This window comes from Salvelinus namaycush, chromosome 6, assembly GCF_016432855.1.
Source record: "Salvelinus namaycush isolate Seneca chromosome 6, SaNama_1.0, whole genome shotgun sequence".
Taxonomy (NCBI): Eukaryota; Metazoa; Chordata; class Actinopteri; order Salmoniformes; family Salmonidae; genus Salvelinus; species Salvelinus namaycush.
The window spans coordinates 23,334,005-23,351,807 of record NC_052312.1 but is presented as its reverse complement, the minus strand read 5'-3'; the positions used below and the strand labels follow the sequence as shown (position 1 = coordinate 23,351,807).

Below are 17,803 nucleotides of genomic sequence, written 5' to 3'. Positions count from 1 at the left end.
ACATTGACTCTGTACCGGTACCCCCTTTATATAGCCTCGCTATTGTTATTTTACTTCTGCTGTTTAATTATTTGTTATTTTTATTTTCCGTTTTATACTTAACACTATTATTTTTTCTTAAAACTTCTCAAAGCATTGTTGGTTAAGGGGCTTGTAAGTGAGCATTGTTGTATTCGGCGCATGTGACAATTAAGATTTGATTTGTGGGAACTCCTTCAAGACTGTTGGAAAAGCATTCCTCATGTAGCTGGTTGGGAGAATACCAAGAGTGTGCAAAGCTGTCATCCAGGCAAAGAGTGGCTACTTTGAAGAATAAAAAATATATGTAACATGTTCGAACACAATCCCGCACAATAGGTGGCGGTATGCACAAACAAAATGTGCGTCATGATACCAAAGAAGAATCACGAGCACGTGGTGTGAATTTTGGACCAATCAGCATTTGGGATTTATTTGCGCAGGTGAAGTCTTTCGTTTGTCCACATTGTCATTTGTGTATGTCATTTATTTTTAGCTACACATTTCTGATTATTGCAACAACAAAAAAACATAAGATCCGTGTTAATAAAATTCACAGGCTCACCGAAAACAGTTGCGGACTGCAAACAAAAATATTAATATTGTAGGACGTGGACGAAGTTGGTATTTGTATTAACAGCTGAGCCTGCAGTGCAACCAGGCTAACTAACCTGAAGCTTAGCTAGCTTCTCTAAACGGCGTTATTCACAGGAAAATCTGCATCTGTTCAGCAACTACAAAAAGAAAAATGACTTCAGCCTCAACGAAGGTAGGTCATTCTCACGTTTTGATTTTAGCCGTATATTTTGCTGTTAGCTAGGTCCTGCACAAATCTAGCTCATGTTAGCTACCTAACGTCGTCAGCTAACAAGCGAATTCGAATGGCAGCCATGTAACCGCTATTTAAGCTCACCTGGGTTATTCCAAAGATACATTTTTATTTTACTGTCCTATACCAGGCAACTCAACTTGAAGGAAGAAAAAAACATTATTCGTGTTATAATAAGTCAAGCACCCAGGACGTGGCTGAATGTTGTCAATGTCATGCATTAACTTTTTTCTCACTTCCATGTACTTTGTATGGAAGCTACCACACGAAGGCGCTGTCTGCATGGAGGAAAACTCCTCATTAATGATCTCTTAAAATAAAGATTAAGTCTGCATTGCAACCGTACAAAACAACAATGCTGGATAAAATGGACTAATCCTGTTTTGATATTATGCCATCAAATCAATCTTTATTTGTCACATTCGCCGTGTGTGAGTGTAGACCTTACCGTGAAACGCTTACTTACAAGCCCTTAACCAACAGTGCAGTTAAAGAAGAGTTAAGAAAACAAACTAAAGTAAAAAGTAACAACAACACAATAACGAGGCTGCTATATACAGGGGGTACCGGTACTGAGTCAGTGTGTGGGGGTTAGTTGAGGTAATTTGTACATGTAGGTAGGGGTGAAGTGACTATGCATAGATAATAAACAGTGAGTAGCAGCAGTGTACAAAACAATTTGATTAATTGTTCAGTAGTCTTATGGCTTGGGGGTATTAAGGAGCTTTTTTGTCTTAGACTTGGTGCTCTGGTACTGCTTGACGTGCGGTGGCAGAGAAAAGTCTGACTGGAGTCTGACAATTTTATGGGCTTTCCTCTGACACCGCCTATTATATAGGTCCTGGATGGCAGGAAGCTTGGCCCCAGTGATGTACTGGACCATATGCACTACACTCTAGCGCCTTACGGTCAGATGCCAAGCAGTTACCATACCAGGCGGTAATGCAACTGGTCAGGATGCTCTCAATGGTGCAGCTGTAGAACCTTTTGAGGATCTGGGGACTCATGCCAAATCTATTCAGTCTCCTGAGGGGGAAAACGTTTTGTTGTGCCCTCTTCACTACTGTCTTGGTGTGTTTGGACAATGATAGTTCGTTGGTGATGTGGACACCAAGGATCTTGAAGGTGTTCCTTTTGTCCAGGGGGGAAAGGGCAGTGTGGAGTGCGATTGAAATTGCATCATCTGTGGGTCTGCTTGGGCGGTATGCGAATTGGAGTGGGTCTAGCGCATCTGGGAGGATGCTGTTGATGTGAGCCATGATCAGCCTTTCAAAGCACTTCATGGCTACCGATGTGAGTGCTACGGGGCGGTAATCATTTAGGCAGGTAACCTTTGCTTCCTTGGACACAGTGACTATGGTGGTCTGCTTGAAACATGTAGGTATTGTAGACTCGGTCAGGGAGGGATTGAAAATGTCAGTGTAGACACTTGACAGTTGGTCTGCGCATGGTTTGAGTGCACGTCCTGGTAATCCGTCTGGCCCCACGGCTTTGATTCTTGACCTGTTTTTAAAGGTTTTGCTCACATCGGCTACCGAGAGCGTTATCACACAGGTGCACTCGTGCATGCTTCAGTGTTGCTGGCCTCGATGCGAGGATAAGACATTTAGCTCGTCTGGTAGGCTCCATCGCTGGGCTGCTCGCGTCTGGGTTTCCCTTTGTAGTCCGTAAAAATTTTCAACATGGCATTGCCTTGTAATACAGTTGATCATACAGTGCATTTGGGTTTCTTTACAGCCTTATTCTAAAATGGATTAAATCAAATCAATCTACACACAATAACCCATAATGACGTTAAGTAAAAATAAAAAAAATAAAAATGTTTGAAAATTAATTAAAAGAAACCCATCTTATTTACATAGGTAATCAGACCCTTGGCTATGATACTTGAAATTGACCTCAGGTGCATCCTGTTTCCATTGATCATCCTTGAGATGTTTCTACAACTTCATTGATGTCCACCTGTGGTAAATTCAATTGATTGGACATGATTTGGAAAGGCACACACCTGTCTATATAAGATCCCACAGTTGACCGTGCATGTCAGAGCAGAAACCAAGCCATGAGTTCGAAGGAATTGTATGTAGAGCTCAGAGACAAGATTGTGTCGGCACAGATCTGGGGAATGGTACTCTAACATTTCTGCAGCATTGAAGGTCCCCATGAACACAGTGGCCTCCATTCTTAAATGGAAATAGTTTGGATCTACCAGGCCTTTATGTTAGTGGCCAGACGGAAGCCACTCTTCAGTAAAAGGCACAACAGCCCGCTTGTAGTTTGCCAAAAGGCACCTAAAGGACTCTCGGACCATGAGAAACAGGATTCTCTGGTTTGATGATTGAACTATTTGGCCTGAATCCCAAGCGTCACGTCTGAAGGAGACCTGGCACCATCCCTACGGTGAAGCACGGTGGTGGCAGCATCATGCTGTGGGGATGTTTTTCAGCGGCAGGGACTGGGAGACTAGTCAGGATCGACGGACATATGAACAGAGCAAAGTACAGAGAGATCCTTGATGGAAACCTGCTCAGGACCTCTGACTGGGGTGACGGTTCACCTTTCAACAGGACAACAACCCTAAGCACACAGCGAAGACGCAGAAGTGGCTTCGGGACAAGTCTCTGAATGTCCTTGAGGGAACCAGCCAGAGCCTGGACTTGAACCCAATCAAACATCTCTGGAGAGTCCTGAAAATAGCTGTGCAGCAACACTCACCATCCAACCTGACAGCTTGAGAGGATCTGCAAAGAAGAATGGGAGAAACTCAAATACAGCTTGTAGCGTCAAACCCAAGAAGACTCGGCTGTAATCGCTGCCAAAGGAGCTTTAATAAAGTACTGTGTGAAGGGTCTGAATACTTATTTAAATGTGATTATTTATTAAAAAATAAATGTGTAATCCTGTTTTTGCTTTGTCATTATGGGATAGGTATTGTGTGTACACTAAAGAATAAGGCTGTAACGTAACAATGTGGAAAGACCTTTGCTACTGTCTCAAAAGAAAATAGGATAATTCAAAGGTATTGATTTAGGTGTTTTCTGTTTTAATTTTCAAGGTTGGGGAGATCTTCTCAGCAGCAGGAGCTGCTTTCACCAAGTTAGGGGAGCTGACCATGCAACTGCACCCCGTGGCTGACTCCAGTCCCGCAGGGTGAGAATACACACACCAAGTTACAGATAGAGATAAATATCTGTATCGATTATGTAGTGTTCCAAGTCTAGTCTGATTTATAAGTCTACCGATCATGACTTTGTAATTTTTGGGCTTGTGTCACTTGTAGCACACTGTACACATTACACTGATATGTGCTCCATCTTGAATATCCCCGCCAAGAAGTCAATCTGAGGAAACGCTGTTGCGTCATTATTACCAGAAAGCACTCGACACCCTCTCTTCGTCTCCACCCTCTCTTCGTCTCTGGCCGCGTTCAAGGGCATCAATCGCTGATCACCAACTGACCAGACTGATCTACAAAATCATAATGTGTAGTTATTTAGGATGCTAGGTGATTTGTAGATCTGTGCAGTGCAACTGCAATGTAGTCTAGTGGTTCTGAAACGCCCTGTGTGTCATTGCAGAGCTAAGTGGACGGACACTGAGATTGGGCAGCTGAGATCGGCCGTGGTGAGGTTTGGTGATGACCTGAACTCCCTCAGCGCTGTCATCAAGGAACGCACCGTGTAAGGATCCCCCCCCCCCCGTCTCTTTTCATTCCTAATGGCCCTCTATCATTGTAGTCCTTACCAGGTCTTGGTCTCTTACCCCTTATCTCTCTACTTTGCTCCATTCGCGTCTGGGTGATGTGTCCAATGAGATGTTTTCAGAGGTAGCTCTAAAGCAATAGGAAGATAGTCTATCAGTGACACAAGCCCCGATGAGTTAAACCATCACTAGAAGATCTAAAATATCACATTCAGATCTATTTACCCACACATGCATTGTACTATCCATCTGCTAGTGCTAAAGATCTATCAATTCATGATGGTTTACTTAAAAAAAAAAAATATTGACAGGTTACTGGTTAAGTCACCACCGCTAACCTGATCCTACCTTGTCTCCTCTTCCCGAAGGGTCCAGATTAAAAGTACAGTGAAGAGGAAGCTCTATGACGAGACCGGGATGCCCATTTCCACCGGCTCCCCAAAAAAGACCGCCAAGAAGACTGCTGTTACCATGGCCACCACGGCAACCCCAACTGTCATTGCTGTGCCGACCTCAAAGGTCGTCATGAAGGCAGGTGTCCAGGGAAATATGACTCTGGCCATTCCCACCATGAAGAAACAGAAGTCTGCAGGTGAGTGGAGATGGATGAAGGAAGGAATCAATCAATACATTTTGTAGTTGCCATCTTGGCAATGATTTCTAATCAGTCCCACCGTCAGCCTTTTTTTTCTTATTTTTTTTTACCTCAATATTGAAAGTAATAGTAAGGGATTGTTTTTCAACAAAATATGTGCAATGCAATTAGAAAAGTCCTTGCAGATCAAATTGAATAGTTTAACTGTGAAAATATTTAGTCTTTGTCTATTATATTTGAAACAATGGGATAAAGAAAAAGACTTAGCTCTTCCTGCCTGTGTGTTCCAGCAGATGTGACTCTGAGTGCTCTGAATGACTCTGATGTCAACTCTGACCTGGTAGACATAGAGGGACTGGGAGAGGGATCCAACTCCAAGAAACTCAACTTCGATCAGGGTGAGAGAGAACGAGCTTTGACTAGTATTTAGTGATAATGCACAGCCTTTGCTATTGCCCGAATGAGGGGAAACCAATAATTACTGGTCTTCAAGACAGGAATAAAGAACTCTCCGGGAAGAAGAAAGGTAGTCAAACACTCATGGTGTGATTGTGATTAACATACAGAAACTAAAGTCCTTTTGTTCACCCGACCTAGAATACCACAATCAAATGCCCGTATTACCTCCCAAGAGATTTCTCTTCGGTTATAATCACAGCCCTGTATATTCCCCCTCAAGCTGATACCACAATGGCCCTAAAAGAACTACACGGGACTTTATGCAAACTGGAAACAACATTTATTGTAGCTGGGGATTTTAACAAAGAAAATTTGAGGAAAACGCTACCGAAGTTCTACCAACACATTGACCATTGACTGTAGTATTCGCGCTGGTAAAACATTGGACCACTGTCACTCTTTTCAAAATGCCTACAGGGCCCTCCCCCACCCTTCCTTCGGCAAATCTGATCACGACTCCATTTTGCTCCTCCCTATAGGTAGAAACTCAAACAAGAAGTACCCGTGTTAAGGTCTATTCAACACTGGTCTGACCAATCGGAATCCATGCTTCAAGATTGTTTTGATCACGCGGACAAGGATATGTTTCGGCCAGCCTCAGAGAAAAACATTGACGAATACACGGATAACCATGGCGGAGTTCATCAGGAAGTGTATAGGAGATATTGTACCCCTGTGACTTAAAACAAAGATTGTAGGGATGAAGCGGCTGAAATGGCTGTGGAGGAACGTCGGCATGAAGCAGAAAGAATAAGACGAAAGCGGGGTACCATTCGAGGTGCCACAACACGGATTTTGAATCAGATTGACGTGGAAATAACCCAGTCAAATTTGGATACCGATCACTTGAGAACATTGTTGAAATTGCTATCGGCTAAGGAGGACAGCTTGTTTGAACTTGATCGTGGAATTGAACAGTTAACACCATTGGACGGATTGGAGGCGGCGATTGCATGCACGGAGGATTACAAAGAGCGCGTTATCATGCTGAAGAGCCGTGCACAATGAGTAAAAGAAAAAACAGGACCTCAATCCACTACCAGCACGGGTGAGTGACGCTAACTCAAACAGATCAGAGACAATCAGTAAGGCTACCAAAGTTGATTATTGAGAAATTCTATGGAGATGTCAGTATGTGGCAGGAGTTTTGGAGCCAGTGTGAGACCGCTATTCACAACAATGATTCACTGTGTAATAAAGAGAAGTTTACCTATCTGAAAACATCACTGGACCAGCTGCAAAGGCAGTAGCAGGACTGATGTTAACAGACAGTAACTATGATGATGCAATCGCTCTGCTCAAGAGCAGATTTGGAAGGAAAGATCTTGTGATTAGTGCTCGCTCACATGTCAAGTTGCTGAATCTCACTCCTGTGAAGAAATCCTGACAAATGCATTGAGGCAGCTATATGATGAATGTGAAATTCAGATTAGGAGTTTGGAATCACTGGGTGTAGTGTCAGAAACCTATGGAAGCCTACTATGCCCAATCTTACTGCAGATGATTCCAGAGGACATAGCTCTTGACTATTAGTCGTCAGAGGGGAGTAGATGATGAATGGAAAGTGGCTGAGATCGTCAGTTTCCTACAGAAGGAGGTTCAGAGCAGGGAGAAAGCACTACAAATGACAAGATCATGCAACCAACAGAAAGAGAGCAAATCATGGAACAAGTCATGCTCCTCCAATGAAATGAAAACAAAAATACCCAACATGCCATCTGCTGTGTCACTGCACACAGCCAGCCAGAAGGAACAAAACAATCTATTCTGTGACGGTGCAGACCACAAATCAGAAAACTGCCCTGACCACAATATTGTTACACGCAAAGAGAAACTAAAGAAAATGGGAAATGCTTTGTATGTTTAGGACAGAAACACATAGCAAAATTCTGTGTCATGTGCGTCACATTGTTGTGTGTACCGGTAAGAGGAGTGAGGTGCAAGCCCCTACTGTTTCTGCAGATGCTGTTGTTTCCTCAGTCATTCCCCATTCAGTGAAGATGAAACCAGATGGACAGAACACTGTGTTGCTACAAACGGCAAAGTCATGGGTAGAAGGCCCATCGGGCAGGAAGATGGCTCGTTGCTTACTAGATGGAGGCAGTCAGAGAAGCTTCATACATGAAGGGCTTGAAGCTACCAGTAATCAGACAAGAGGCACTCACTCTTCACACGTTTGGCTCCTCTACTCCAGCAACGTCCCAACGCAACACAGTGAAAGTCATCTTGGAGAATGTCTGGGACAAACAGCAGAGAATAGAGAGAGAGGTAATTGAAACCCCACAAGTGTGCACAGCTGTGATGAAGGTTCCTGGTGAACAGATTCGACATGAGCTCAATAGAAAGGGACTGCAGCTCGCAGACTTTCCAGGAGATGACAATGATCCTGAACTCTCTGTCCTGATGGGAGCAGACTACTACTGGCAGATAGTATCAGGCAGAGTGGAGCGACTGAGACGCTGGTTGCTTTAGAGAGCACCTTTGGATGGTTGGTGCAGGGACCAGTGTCCATGTCAAGTGTCGCCGAGGCAACATGCATGTTCATCCCACTTGATGAAGACACACTAGTCTCCAAACAACTGCATGCATTCTGGGAGCTTGAGTCTCTGGGTATTATAAGCGAGAAAACACAGAACCCAGAGGGAAACGAGGCTCTACAGAGGTTCGAGGAAACAACCACCTTCAAAGATGGATGATATCATGTGGAGTTGCCATAGAAACAAGAAATGCCAGAACTCCAAGACAACTATAGAATCGCCAAGAAACGGTTTGAAGGTCTGAAGAAAAGACTGAAGAAGGATGTGACGTTGTACAGCAGATACAATGAAGTAGTAGAGGACTACTTACAACAGGATATGGCAGAGGACGTGCCCAAGGACAACGCATCAAGCGCAGACAACGTAAAATACTACTTACCTCACTATGCAGTACTCCGAGAAGACAAGGTGACGACAAAACAGAGTGGTGTTTGATGCCTCGTCCCATGAAGATGGCTGTCCATTCCTCAATGACTGTCTACTCACAGGACCTAACCTGAATCAGGGTCTGCTCAGCGTTCTGATAAAGTTCAGACTACATGAGATCGCATTCATGGCAGACATCAAGAAGGCTTTCCTGCAGATATCCCCTAGCAGAGAGAGACAGAGACGCCGTGAGATTCCTATGGCTCACAGGCCCACCAAGGGGAGAAAATGAAGAGGAGCTGTGTGTGCTGAGGATGAAAAGAGTGGTATTTGGAGCTTCCTCAAGTCCATTCTTGCTGGCAGCTACAATCAGGAAGCACCTGAAACAATATGAAACCGAACAACCAGAAGTTGTAGAGATATTGAGAGAGTCACTCTGTAGATGACTTCATTGCAAGTTCACGCAATGTTGAAGAGGCTTACCTTGTGACAACTGCAAAGCGAATGCTGTCGATTGCAGGCATGGACCTCTGCAAGTGGATGACCAACTCTCCTGAACTGAAAACAAAATGGGAGGAGAGTACGACAACTGACCACCCGTTGACGCTAGAATCACAAGGAGTAGTGCTGAAGGTTTTAGGATGGAGACCGGAAACAGATTACTTTGTTTGACCTCAGGCTGCTACTGAGCATTCTAAAGCAAAGGGAAAGGACAAAGAAGTGTTCTGCAGTCGTCTGCACGTATCTTCGACCCTCTTGGTTTCCTGACCAAACTTCAGGATCAAGTGCATGTTCCAGGAAATGTGGGAGAGGGGACTCAGCTGGGACGAAGAATTACCACCTGATCTGACAAAAGAATGGCAACAGTGGTGTCCAGAACTACCCCAGTTACACCAGCTCGCCATACCAAGGTGGTACAGAACAGCCACACCCTGAAACTACACGTGTTCTGTGATGCAAGTGAAAGGGCTTAGTGCAGTAGCTTACTTGCAAGGTGAATCACAAGACAGGGAAACAACGACAAGTCTAGTCGCATCCAAGTCCAGGGTAGCCCTACTCAATAAAATGACACTGCCACGCCTGGAGCTCATGGGAGCTGTGATTGGAGCGAGACTAGCAAACAACCTGATGACCACACTGAAAATGGAAGAAAAAACAAATCAAAATGTGGACAGACTCGATAATCGTGCTGCATTGGATTTGCAGCTCAGCTCAGAAATGGAAACAGTTTGTCGCGAACAGAGTGACAGAGATCCAGGCCTTGACCAATCCAGAGTCATGGTCACATATTGAAGGGGAAACTAATCCAGCCGACCTCCCTACAAGAGGACAAACTGTTCGAAACTTGACACAGAGCCAGCTATGGTGGAATGGACCCAGAATTCTGACAACACCCAATCAGTCCGAGGAGACTGATGATAACAAGGTTCCAGAAGAGGTAAATTCAGAACTCAAGTCCAGTCGCCAGGTTACTGTACAACTCGCAGCAAACAGCACAGATGTCACTGACCCTGTGTTGGAGCTTGAAAGGTACAGCGAACTGAAAATAGTGTTCAGAGTCACCGCCTGGATAAAGAGTCATAGCCAATGCTCGTACAAACATAAAGATGCAAGGTGAACCGACTGCTGACGAACTGTTCGATGCAGAAAAGTACTGGATCAAGGTAACACAACAACAGAGTTTCGGACAGGAGATCAAACTACTGAAGACAGGAAAAAGCCAAAACAATGACTGTAAAATCAGAGAAATTAAACCGTTCTTGGACGAACATGAACTACTCCGTGTAGGAGGAAGACTGCAACAGTCCAACTTCACATTCAGAGAGCAGCACCCATGGGTTCAAGTACAGATACTCAGAAATGTGGATACAGTACCACCATGAGAAGGTGATGCATTCTGGAGCAAGAGATACTCAAGTACAAATCAGAGAGCGATACTGCATCTTGTGTGCTAGGCAGCTAGTCAAGAGCACAGTGGCAATATGTATAGTGTTCAAGAGATTCAAGGCAAGGGCCGGACAGCAGGTCACTGCGCCTTTACCAAAAGACAGAATAACTGAATCCCCACCATTCGAAGTCACAGGTGTGGGTTTTGCAGGACCACTCTATGTGAAAGAAAATGGTTCTGTGAAGAAGTCATACATTGCACTGTTCACTTGTGCTGTATCCAGAGCAGTGCATTTGGAACTAGTCTCCGATCAGTCAACAGAGACATTCCTGTTAGCTCTAAAAGATTCATCTCAAGGAGAGGATTATGCAAGGTAATCTACTCAGACAATGCAAAAACGTTCGAGAGCTGATTAGGACTTGAAAGAGCTGTGGAAGGCAATCGAAGAGCCCCAACTCTTGGCGTTCTTCTCAAAGGGGCATCACCTGTAGGTTCATCGCCGAGCGAGCAGCCTGGTGGGGCGGATTCTGGGAAAGACTCGTCAGGTCAGTGAAAACATGCCTGAGAGAGGTTCTTGGGAGAGCTTCACTCAACTTTGAATAGATGTGCACAGTCCTGACAGAGGTTGAAGCTATCCTAAATTCTAGGCCTCTGACCTTAGTGCACAATGAAGTGGATGAACCACAACCCCTGACCCCAGCACACTTCCTGTTGGCTAAAAGACTAACCTCTTTGCCGCCCAAGCCATTTCCAGCTGACACTCAGCACCCAACGCTAAACAAGGAGGAAATGACACGCAGATAGAAGTACAGGCAGAGACTTGTGACCAGCTTCTGGAACAGTTGGCGAAGAGACTACTTGCTGGATCTAAAGTCGGCACACCGCTGTGACACACCACAGCCCACCCCACTGAAAGCGGGTGACGTTGTACTCATTGGAGAAGATAACACACCCAGACAAGCCTGGAAACTAGGAAAGATTGAGGAACTGTTTCCAGGCCGAGATAGCCTAGTTAGGTCATGTTCGTACTGCTTCAGGGACTTTGTTGAGACCTATTCAGTTGATATACTGCCTAGAGATTTAGATGAACACAGTTGTTCATCGGGGGGAGGATGATGTAACTTTAATGGGTTACAGAGTTAATGTTTAAGTTAATTAATTGAGCTGTATCTAAAGATTTTTCTTTACAGTTTACATATGTAATTGTATTTGTGTGGAGATTGAGAGAACTACAAACATATTTTACATACATAGACTGCACGTTCCAGAATGCCTTGCGACAGGAAGTAGAGAGAACGCGCCAGTTATGTACAAGTGATTATCCTGACTTTCGCTAGCAACTTTTATTGTTTTGTAGAATCTAAAGTTGTTAAATGTAATGCGAACAAGTAGTATTACTAAAAGAAGCTTTCATTTCAAACCCGACGTCCCGAGTCATTACTTTGACGATAGTTTTTCTGTAACTATTTAACACACATACATGGACGCAGCGGTCTAAGGTACTGCATCTCAGTGCAAGAGGCGTCACTACAGTCCCTGGTTCGAATCCAGGCAGTATCACATCTGGCCGTGATTGGGAGTCCCATAGTGCGGAGCACAATTGGCCCAGCGTTGTCAACTGACTTGCCTAGTTAAATAAAGATTACACGCACACCACACTGACCAAAAAGTTATTTCGTTGGCATTTACGTATATCCCCATTACCAGTAAAACATTATCAAAACCTATTTCTTTCACTTACTTGCTGTGCTTTTGTTCATTTATTCAGTCGTTTCATTCTCAACCAGCATTTCTATGGAATGCCGTTTGGGTCTTTGCGTGTCAAAAAATATGACATCGGTTTCAGTAGCTATAGTTAGCTAGGTGTCATCTAAAATAACCCTAATTTATAAGACAGTTCTTATTTGATTAATGGTGGTTGGACCCATCTATGTGAAGCTAGCAACAATAAGGATTAGCCACAATAGTGGACTTTGCGATTAGCCTTAAATAAGTATGGCATAATTCTACTATTTGTATTAATTTGCATTACTGTCAATGACTTTTATTTTGAAGACAAACCTCAAATTCCACTAATGTGGCTAGCATCACAACACACAACCCGGTGCGGTCGAGCCTCACTAGCCAAATGAAGCTAGCTGGCTGCTTATAACGTTAGTTTTGGGTAACAGGGTTAAGTTGCTGACTAGCTATTTATTTTCATGACCAGAAGTTCAATTTAAATAGGTGAACAACAAGTGGCAACCTAGCTAATACTTACAAGGATTCCTAAATCATTGCTAAGAATAATGAAACATTGTTTTCAGGCTGGTTGTATTGGTGCTAGCTAGGTACCAAGCTAAAGCTAGCTACCCCAGAAGTTGCGGTCGAACAAATTATGCTTTATTACCAACGCAGTATTGTAAACCCATCGTTCGTGGCCGGTGTTTGCAGACTTTTGTACAGCTTTGACAGTGCTACTGTCTTTTTTGACATGCAAAGACTCACGGCGTTCCATAGTATGTATGTCGTGAAGCTATTACTGTGTAACTCCGGTAGGGCAACATCTGAAAAAATAGCGTGCTTGGTAGTGTGTACCGGTGCTCGACCAGTCGGCGAAAGCCAACATCGCCCACGACAGAGAACGGTTGATTGTCAAGGGCAATGAATTCCATTATCTTGGCTTTAATAGATTTCACCTTGGAGTTGCCCCGCTGAAATTTTCTTACTCCTATCAAATGACTGCTCGACTTGTTGACTGCTCAATCCACACAGCAGACATTGTGGGCTAGTTTAGGAATGCTGTGTTGCACGTATAGTGCCAAATTTTACGTGGCGTCATTACATCATGTTATATAGGTGTGCACATCAGCTTTGCACAACAGCCGATTTCTGATATGATCACCGTTTTTTTATATCGTGCATCCCTTAGTGTTTACGGACAATTTCAATCCCTCCCTATCCCATTCTGTCCCCACTTGCTTCAAGATGTCCACCATTGTTCCTGTACCCAAAAAAGCAAAGGTAACTTAGTAATTTAGTTAACGCCCCATAGCACTCACTTCTGTCATCACGAAGAGCTTTGAGGCTAGTTAAGGATCATATCACCTCTACCTTACCGGACACCCTAGACCCACTTCAATTTGCTTACCGCCCCAATAGATCCACAGACGATGCAATCGCACTGCACACTGCCCTATCCCATCTGAACAAGAGGAATTCCTATGTAAGAATGCTGTTCATTGATTATAACTCAGCATTCAACACCATTAGTACCCTCCAAGCTCATCATTAAGCTCAGGGCCCTGGGTCCTGACGGGCTGCCCCCAAGTGGTGATGGTAGGAAACACCTTCGCTGATCATCAACACAGGGGCCCCACAAGGGTACGTGCTCAACCCCCTTCTGTACTCCCTGTTCACCCAAAACTGCGTGGCCACGCACGCCTCCAACTCAATCATCAAGTTTCCAGACGACAACAGTAGTAGGCCTAATTACCAACAATGACAAGACAGACTACATGGAGGAGGTGAGGGCCCTGGGAGAGTAGTGCCAGGAAAATAACCTCACTCAACGTCAACAAAACAAAGGAGCTGATCATGGACTTCAGGAAACAACAGAGGGAGCACACCCCTATCCACACTGACTGGACCGCAGTGGAGAAGGTGGAAAGCTTCAAGTTCCTCGGCGTACACATCACTGACTATCTGAAATGGTCCACCCAGACGGACAATGTAGTGAAGGCGCAACAGCGCCTCTTAAACCTCAGGAGGCTGAATAAATTTGGCTTGGCCCCTAAAACCCTCAAACTTTAAGCTGCACAATTGAGAGCATCCTGTCCAGCTGTATTACCACCTGGTATGGCAACTGCACCGCTCTCTAGAGGGTGGTGCGGTCTGCCCAACGCATCACCGGGTGCAAACTACCTGCCCTCCAGGACACCTACAGTATCCGATGTCACAGGAAGGCCAAAAAGATCATCAAGGACATCAACCATCCGAGCTACGGTATTTTCGTCCTGCTATCATCCAGAAGGCGAGGTCAGTACAGTTGCATCAAAGCTGGGACCGAGAGACAAAAAGATTTTCAACATTAAGGCCATCCAACTGTTAAATAGCCATCACTAGCCGGCTTCCACCTGGTTACACAACCCTGCACCTTAGAGGCTGCTGCCCTATACATAGACACAAGTCAATTTAATGTTTACATACTGCTTTACTCATCTCATGTATATACTGTATTCTATTCTACTGTATTAGTCAATGCCACTCCAACATTGCCCAATCTAATATTTATATATTTCTTAATTCCTTTTACTTTTAGATGTGTGTATTGTGATTAGTTTTTAGATACTACTGCACTGTTGGAGCTAGGAACTAGAGGTCGACCGATTAATCGGAATGGCCGATTAATTAGGGCCGATTTCAAGTTTTCATATAACAATCGGAAATAGGTAATTTTGGACGCCGATTTTGCCTCCCCCCACCTTTATTTAACTAGGCAAGTCAGTTAAGAACACATTCTTATTTTCAATGACGGCCTAGGAATGGTGGGTTAACTTCCTTGTTCAGGGGCAGAACGACAGATTTTTACCTTGTCAGCTCAGGGATTCAATCTTGCAACCTTATGGTTAACTAGTCCAATGCTCTAACCACCTGCCTCACGAGGAGCCCGCCTGTTACGCGAATGCAGTAAGAAGCCAAGGTTAGTTGCTAGCTAGCATTAAACTTATAAAAAACAATCAATCATAATCACTAGTTATAACTACACATGGTTGATGATATTACTAGTTTATCTAGCGTGTCCTGCGTTGCATATAATCGATGCAGTGCGCATTCGCGAAAAAGGACTGTCGTTGCTCCAAAGTGTACCTAACCATAAACATCAATGCCTTTCTTAAAATCAATACACATAAGTATATATTTTTAAACCAGCATATTTAGCTAAAAGAAATCCAGGTTAGCAGGCAATATTAACCAGGTGAAATTGTGTCACTTCTCTTGCGTTCATTGCACGCTGAGTCAGGGTATATGCAACATTTTGGGCCGCTTGGCTCATTGGGAACTAATTTGCCAGAATTCTACATAATTATGACATAACAATGAAGGTTGTGCAATGTAACAGGAATATTTAGATTTATGGATGCCACCCGTTAGATAAAATACCAAACTGTTCCGTATTTCACTGAAAGAATAAACGTTTTGTTTTCGAGATGATAGTTTCCGGATTCGACCATATTAATGACATAAGGCTCGTATTTCTGTGTTATTATGTCATAATTAAGTCTATGATTTGATAGAGCGGTCTGACTGAGCAATGGTAGGCACCAGCAGGCTCGTAAGGATTCATTCAAACAGCACTTTCGTGCGTTTTGCCAGCAGCTCTTCAAGCCTATCAACTCCCGAGATTAGGCTGGTGTAACCGATGTGAAATGGTTAGCTAGTTAGCGGGGTGCGCGCTAATAGCGTTTCAAACGTCACTCGCTCTGAGACTTGGAGTAGTTGTTCCCCTTGCTCTGCATGGGTAACGCTGCTTCGAGGGTGGCTGTTGTCGATGTGTTCCTGGTTCGAGCCCAGGTAGCGGCGAGGAGAGGGATGGAAGCTATACTGTTACACTGGCAATACTAAAGTGCCTGTAAGAACATCCAATAGTCAAAGGTATATGAAATACAAATGGTAGAGAAATAGTCCTATAATTCCTATAATAACTAAAACCTAAAACTTCTTACCTGGGAATATTGAAGACTCATGTTAAAAGGAACCACCAGCTTTCATATGTTCTCATGTTCTGAGCAAGGAACTTAAACGTTAGCTTTCTTACATGGCACATATTGCACTTTTACCTTCTTCTCCAACACTTTGTTTTTGCATTATTTAAACCAAATTGAACATGTTTCATTATTTATTTGAGGCTAAATTTATTTTGATGTATTATATTAAGTTAAAATAAGTGTTCATTCAGTATTGTTGTAATTGTCATTATTACAAATAAATTTTAAAAATCGTCGTTTTTTTTGGTCCTCCAATAATCTGTATCAGCGTTGAAAAATCATAATCGGTCGACCTCTACTAGGAACACAAGCATTTTGCTACACCTACAATAACATCTGCTAAATGTGTATGTGACCAATAAAATTTGATTTGAAGCTATTACTATATCTGAGGGGCAGCATGTAGCTTAGCGGTTAAGCCTGCTGGGCCAATAATTGAAAGGTTGCTGGTTCGAATTCCAAAGCCCACTAGGTGGGGGAAAAATATTTCTATGTGGCCGTGAGAAAGGCACTCTGAATGAATAAGAGTGTCTGCTAAATTAAAAACTGTATTGGAAAAGTCTAAATTAACATGCCTAGAAGATATACATTTAGAAGATATAGCTATACATTTAGAAGATATACATCTAGAAGATATACATTTTTAGATATAGCTTAGATCTTGCAGAAAATATACTATAACTGAGTTTGTGGAAAGTCAGTTCTATAATCTTGCCAGAAAGATCCACAATTTTTTTTCTTTGCTCCTCAGACAACCTGAACCTCGACTCCAGCTTCATCATGAACTCCAGTGACCTGCCGCTCCTCTCTCGTTGACCTCAAGATGTTTTCAATAGCACCCTATTTCCTACATAGTGCGCTACTTTTGACTGGAGCCTTATGGACCCTGGTCAAATGTAATCTGCTAAATAGGGATTAGAGTGCAATTTGAGACGCAGCCCAGACATCTCTCCTATGGACAACAGCCGAGATCCTTCAGATTTGCCTTGGCGGATCTCTGTGTGCATCTGAAATGGCACCTTATTCCCTGCTTTTAAGCCAAGGCCTATGAGGACGCAAATTTCTCTTGCATGAGGAATGTGTTGGTGGATGTAAATAATGGTATTTTATTTATTCATACACGATTGATTTGTACTACACAAAAAGCTAATGTGCAGAGATGCATGGCCAAGGACTACAGTGTGTAGATTTTGCCATCTTGGTTTATGTCAACTATGATATCTGGGTAGGTGGCCCTGCGAATTCTGCAACTGCAAACTTGTATACGGAATCATGTACTTGTGAACCCAGTGTTGAGCTCACCAGCAAATTAAACAGGTATTTGAAAAGCATAATGGATAATATAGATATGAACACAATTGTATCAAAGGACAGGAATTAGTTTAGTGCAGTTTTCTGTTTGAAACAGTGGATTATCTTATTGTTCAAAACATGACCCATGATCCTTCAAGGTAATTTTTTGGGGGCAAATATTTCTCGGTCAGTTACTGACAAATATTTGTAGTTTTATATAGAGGCTTACTCTAAAGACAATCAAATGACCAGTGTGATTTGCTGAATTATGTTGAATAAATTGACTTAGTAAACTTGTAGTTGGTAATATTTAATTCAGGAGTCATGTCACTCAATGTGTAGTCTTTATTGAAATGAGATTTTTATACA

General features: G+C 43.3%; 1 protein-coding gene across 5 annotated transcripts; it reads left to right on the top strand.

Annotated features, from left to right (window-relative positions):
• The first annotated feature begins 453 nt into the window (after positions 1–453).
• LOC120049800 (chromatin complexes subunit BAP18-like) lies at positions 454–17,733 on the top strand. 5 transcript variants are annotated; one of them, XM_038996231.1, is made up of 6 exons: positions 454–787; positions 3,903–3,997; positions 4,426–4,527; positions 4,918–5,141; positions 5,438–5,542; positions 16,893–17,733. In XM_038996231.1, the coding sequence occupies exons 1-6, from the start codon at positions 767–769 to the stop codon at positions 16,955–16,957; spliced, it is 612 nt and encodes a 203-aa protein (XP_038852159.1). In that variant the 5' UTR covers positions 454–766; the 3' UTR covers positions 16,958–17,733. The 5 variants fall into 5 exon arrangements, with proteins under 5 accessions (XP_038852159.1, XP_038852158.1, XP_038852162.1 ...); XM_038996230.1 differs by having other exon boundaries at positions 5,435–5,542; XM_038996234.1 differs by lacking the exon at positions 4,426–4,527.
• Positions 17,734–17,803: the final 70 nt, after the last annotated feature.

What these genes read in the sequence shown, in the direction of transcription:
- LOC120049800 (XM_038996230.1), top strand. Translation starts at nt 767, where the DNA reads ATGACTTCAGCCTCAACGAAG. An exon ending in TGACTTCAGCCTCAACGAAG is followed by an intron (nt 788 to 3,902) that starts GTAGGTCATTCT and finishes TTAATTTTCAAG; the next exon opens with GTTGGGGAGATCTTCTCAGC. An exon ending in GTCATCAAGGAACGCACCGT is followed by an intron (nt 4,528 to 4,917) that starts GTAAGGATCCCC and finishes CTCTTCCCGAAG; the next exon opens with GGTCCAGATTAAAAGTACAG.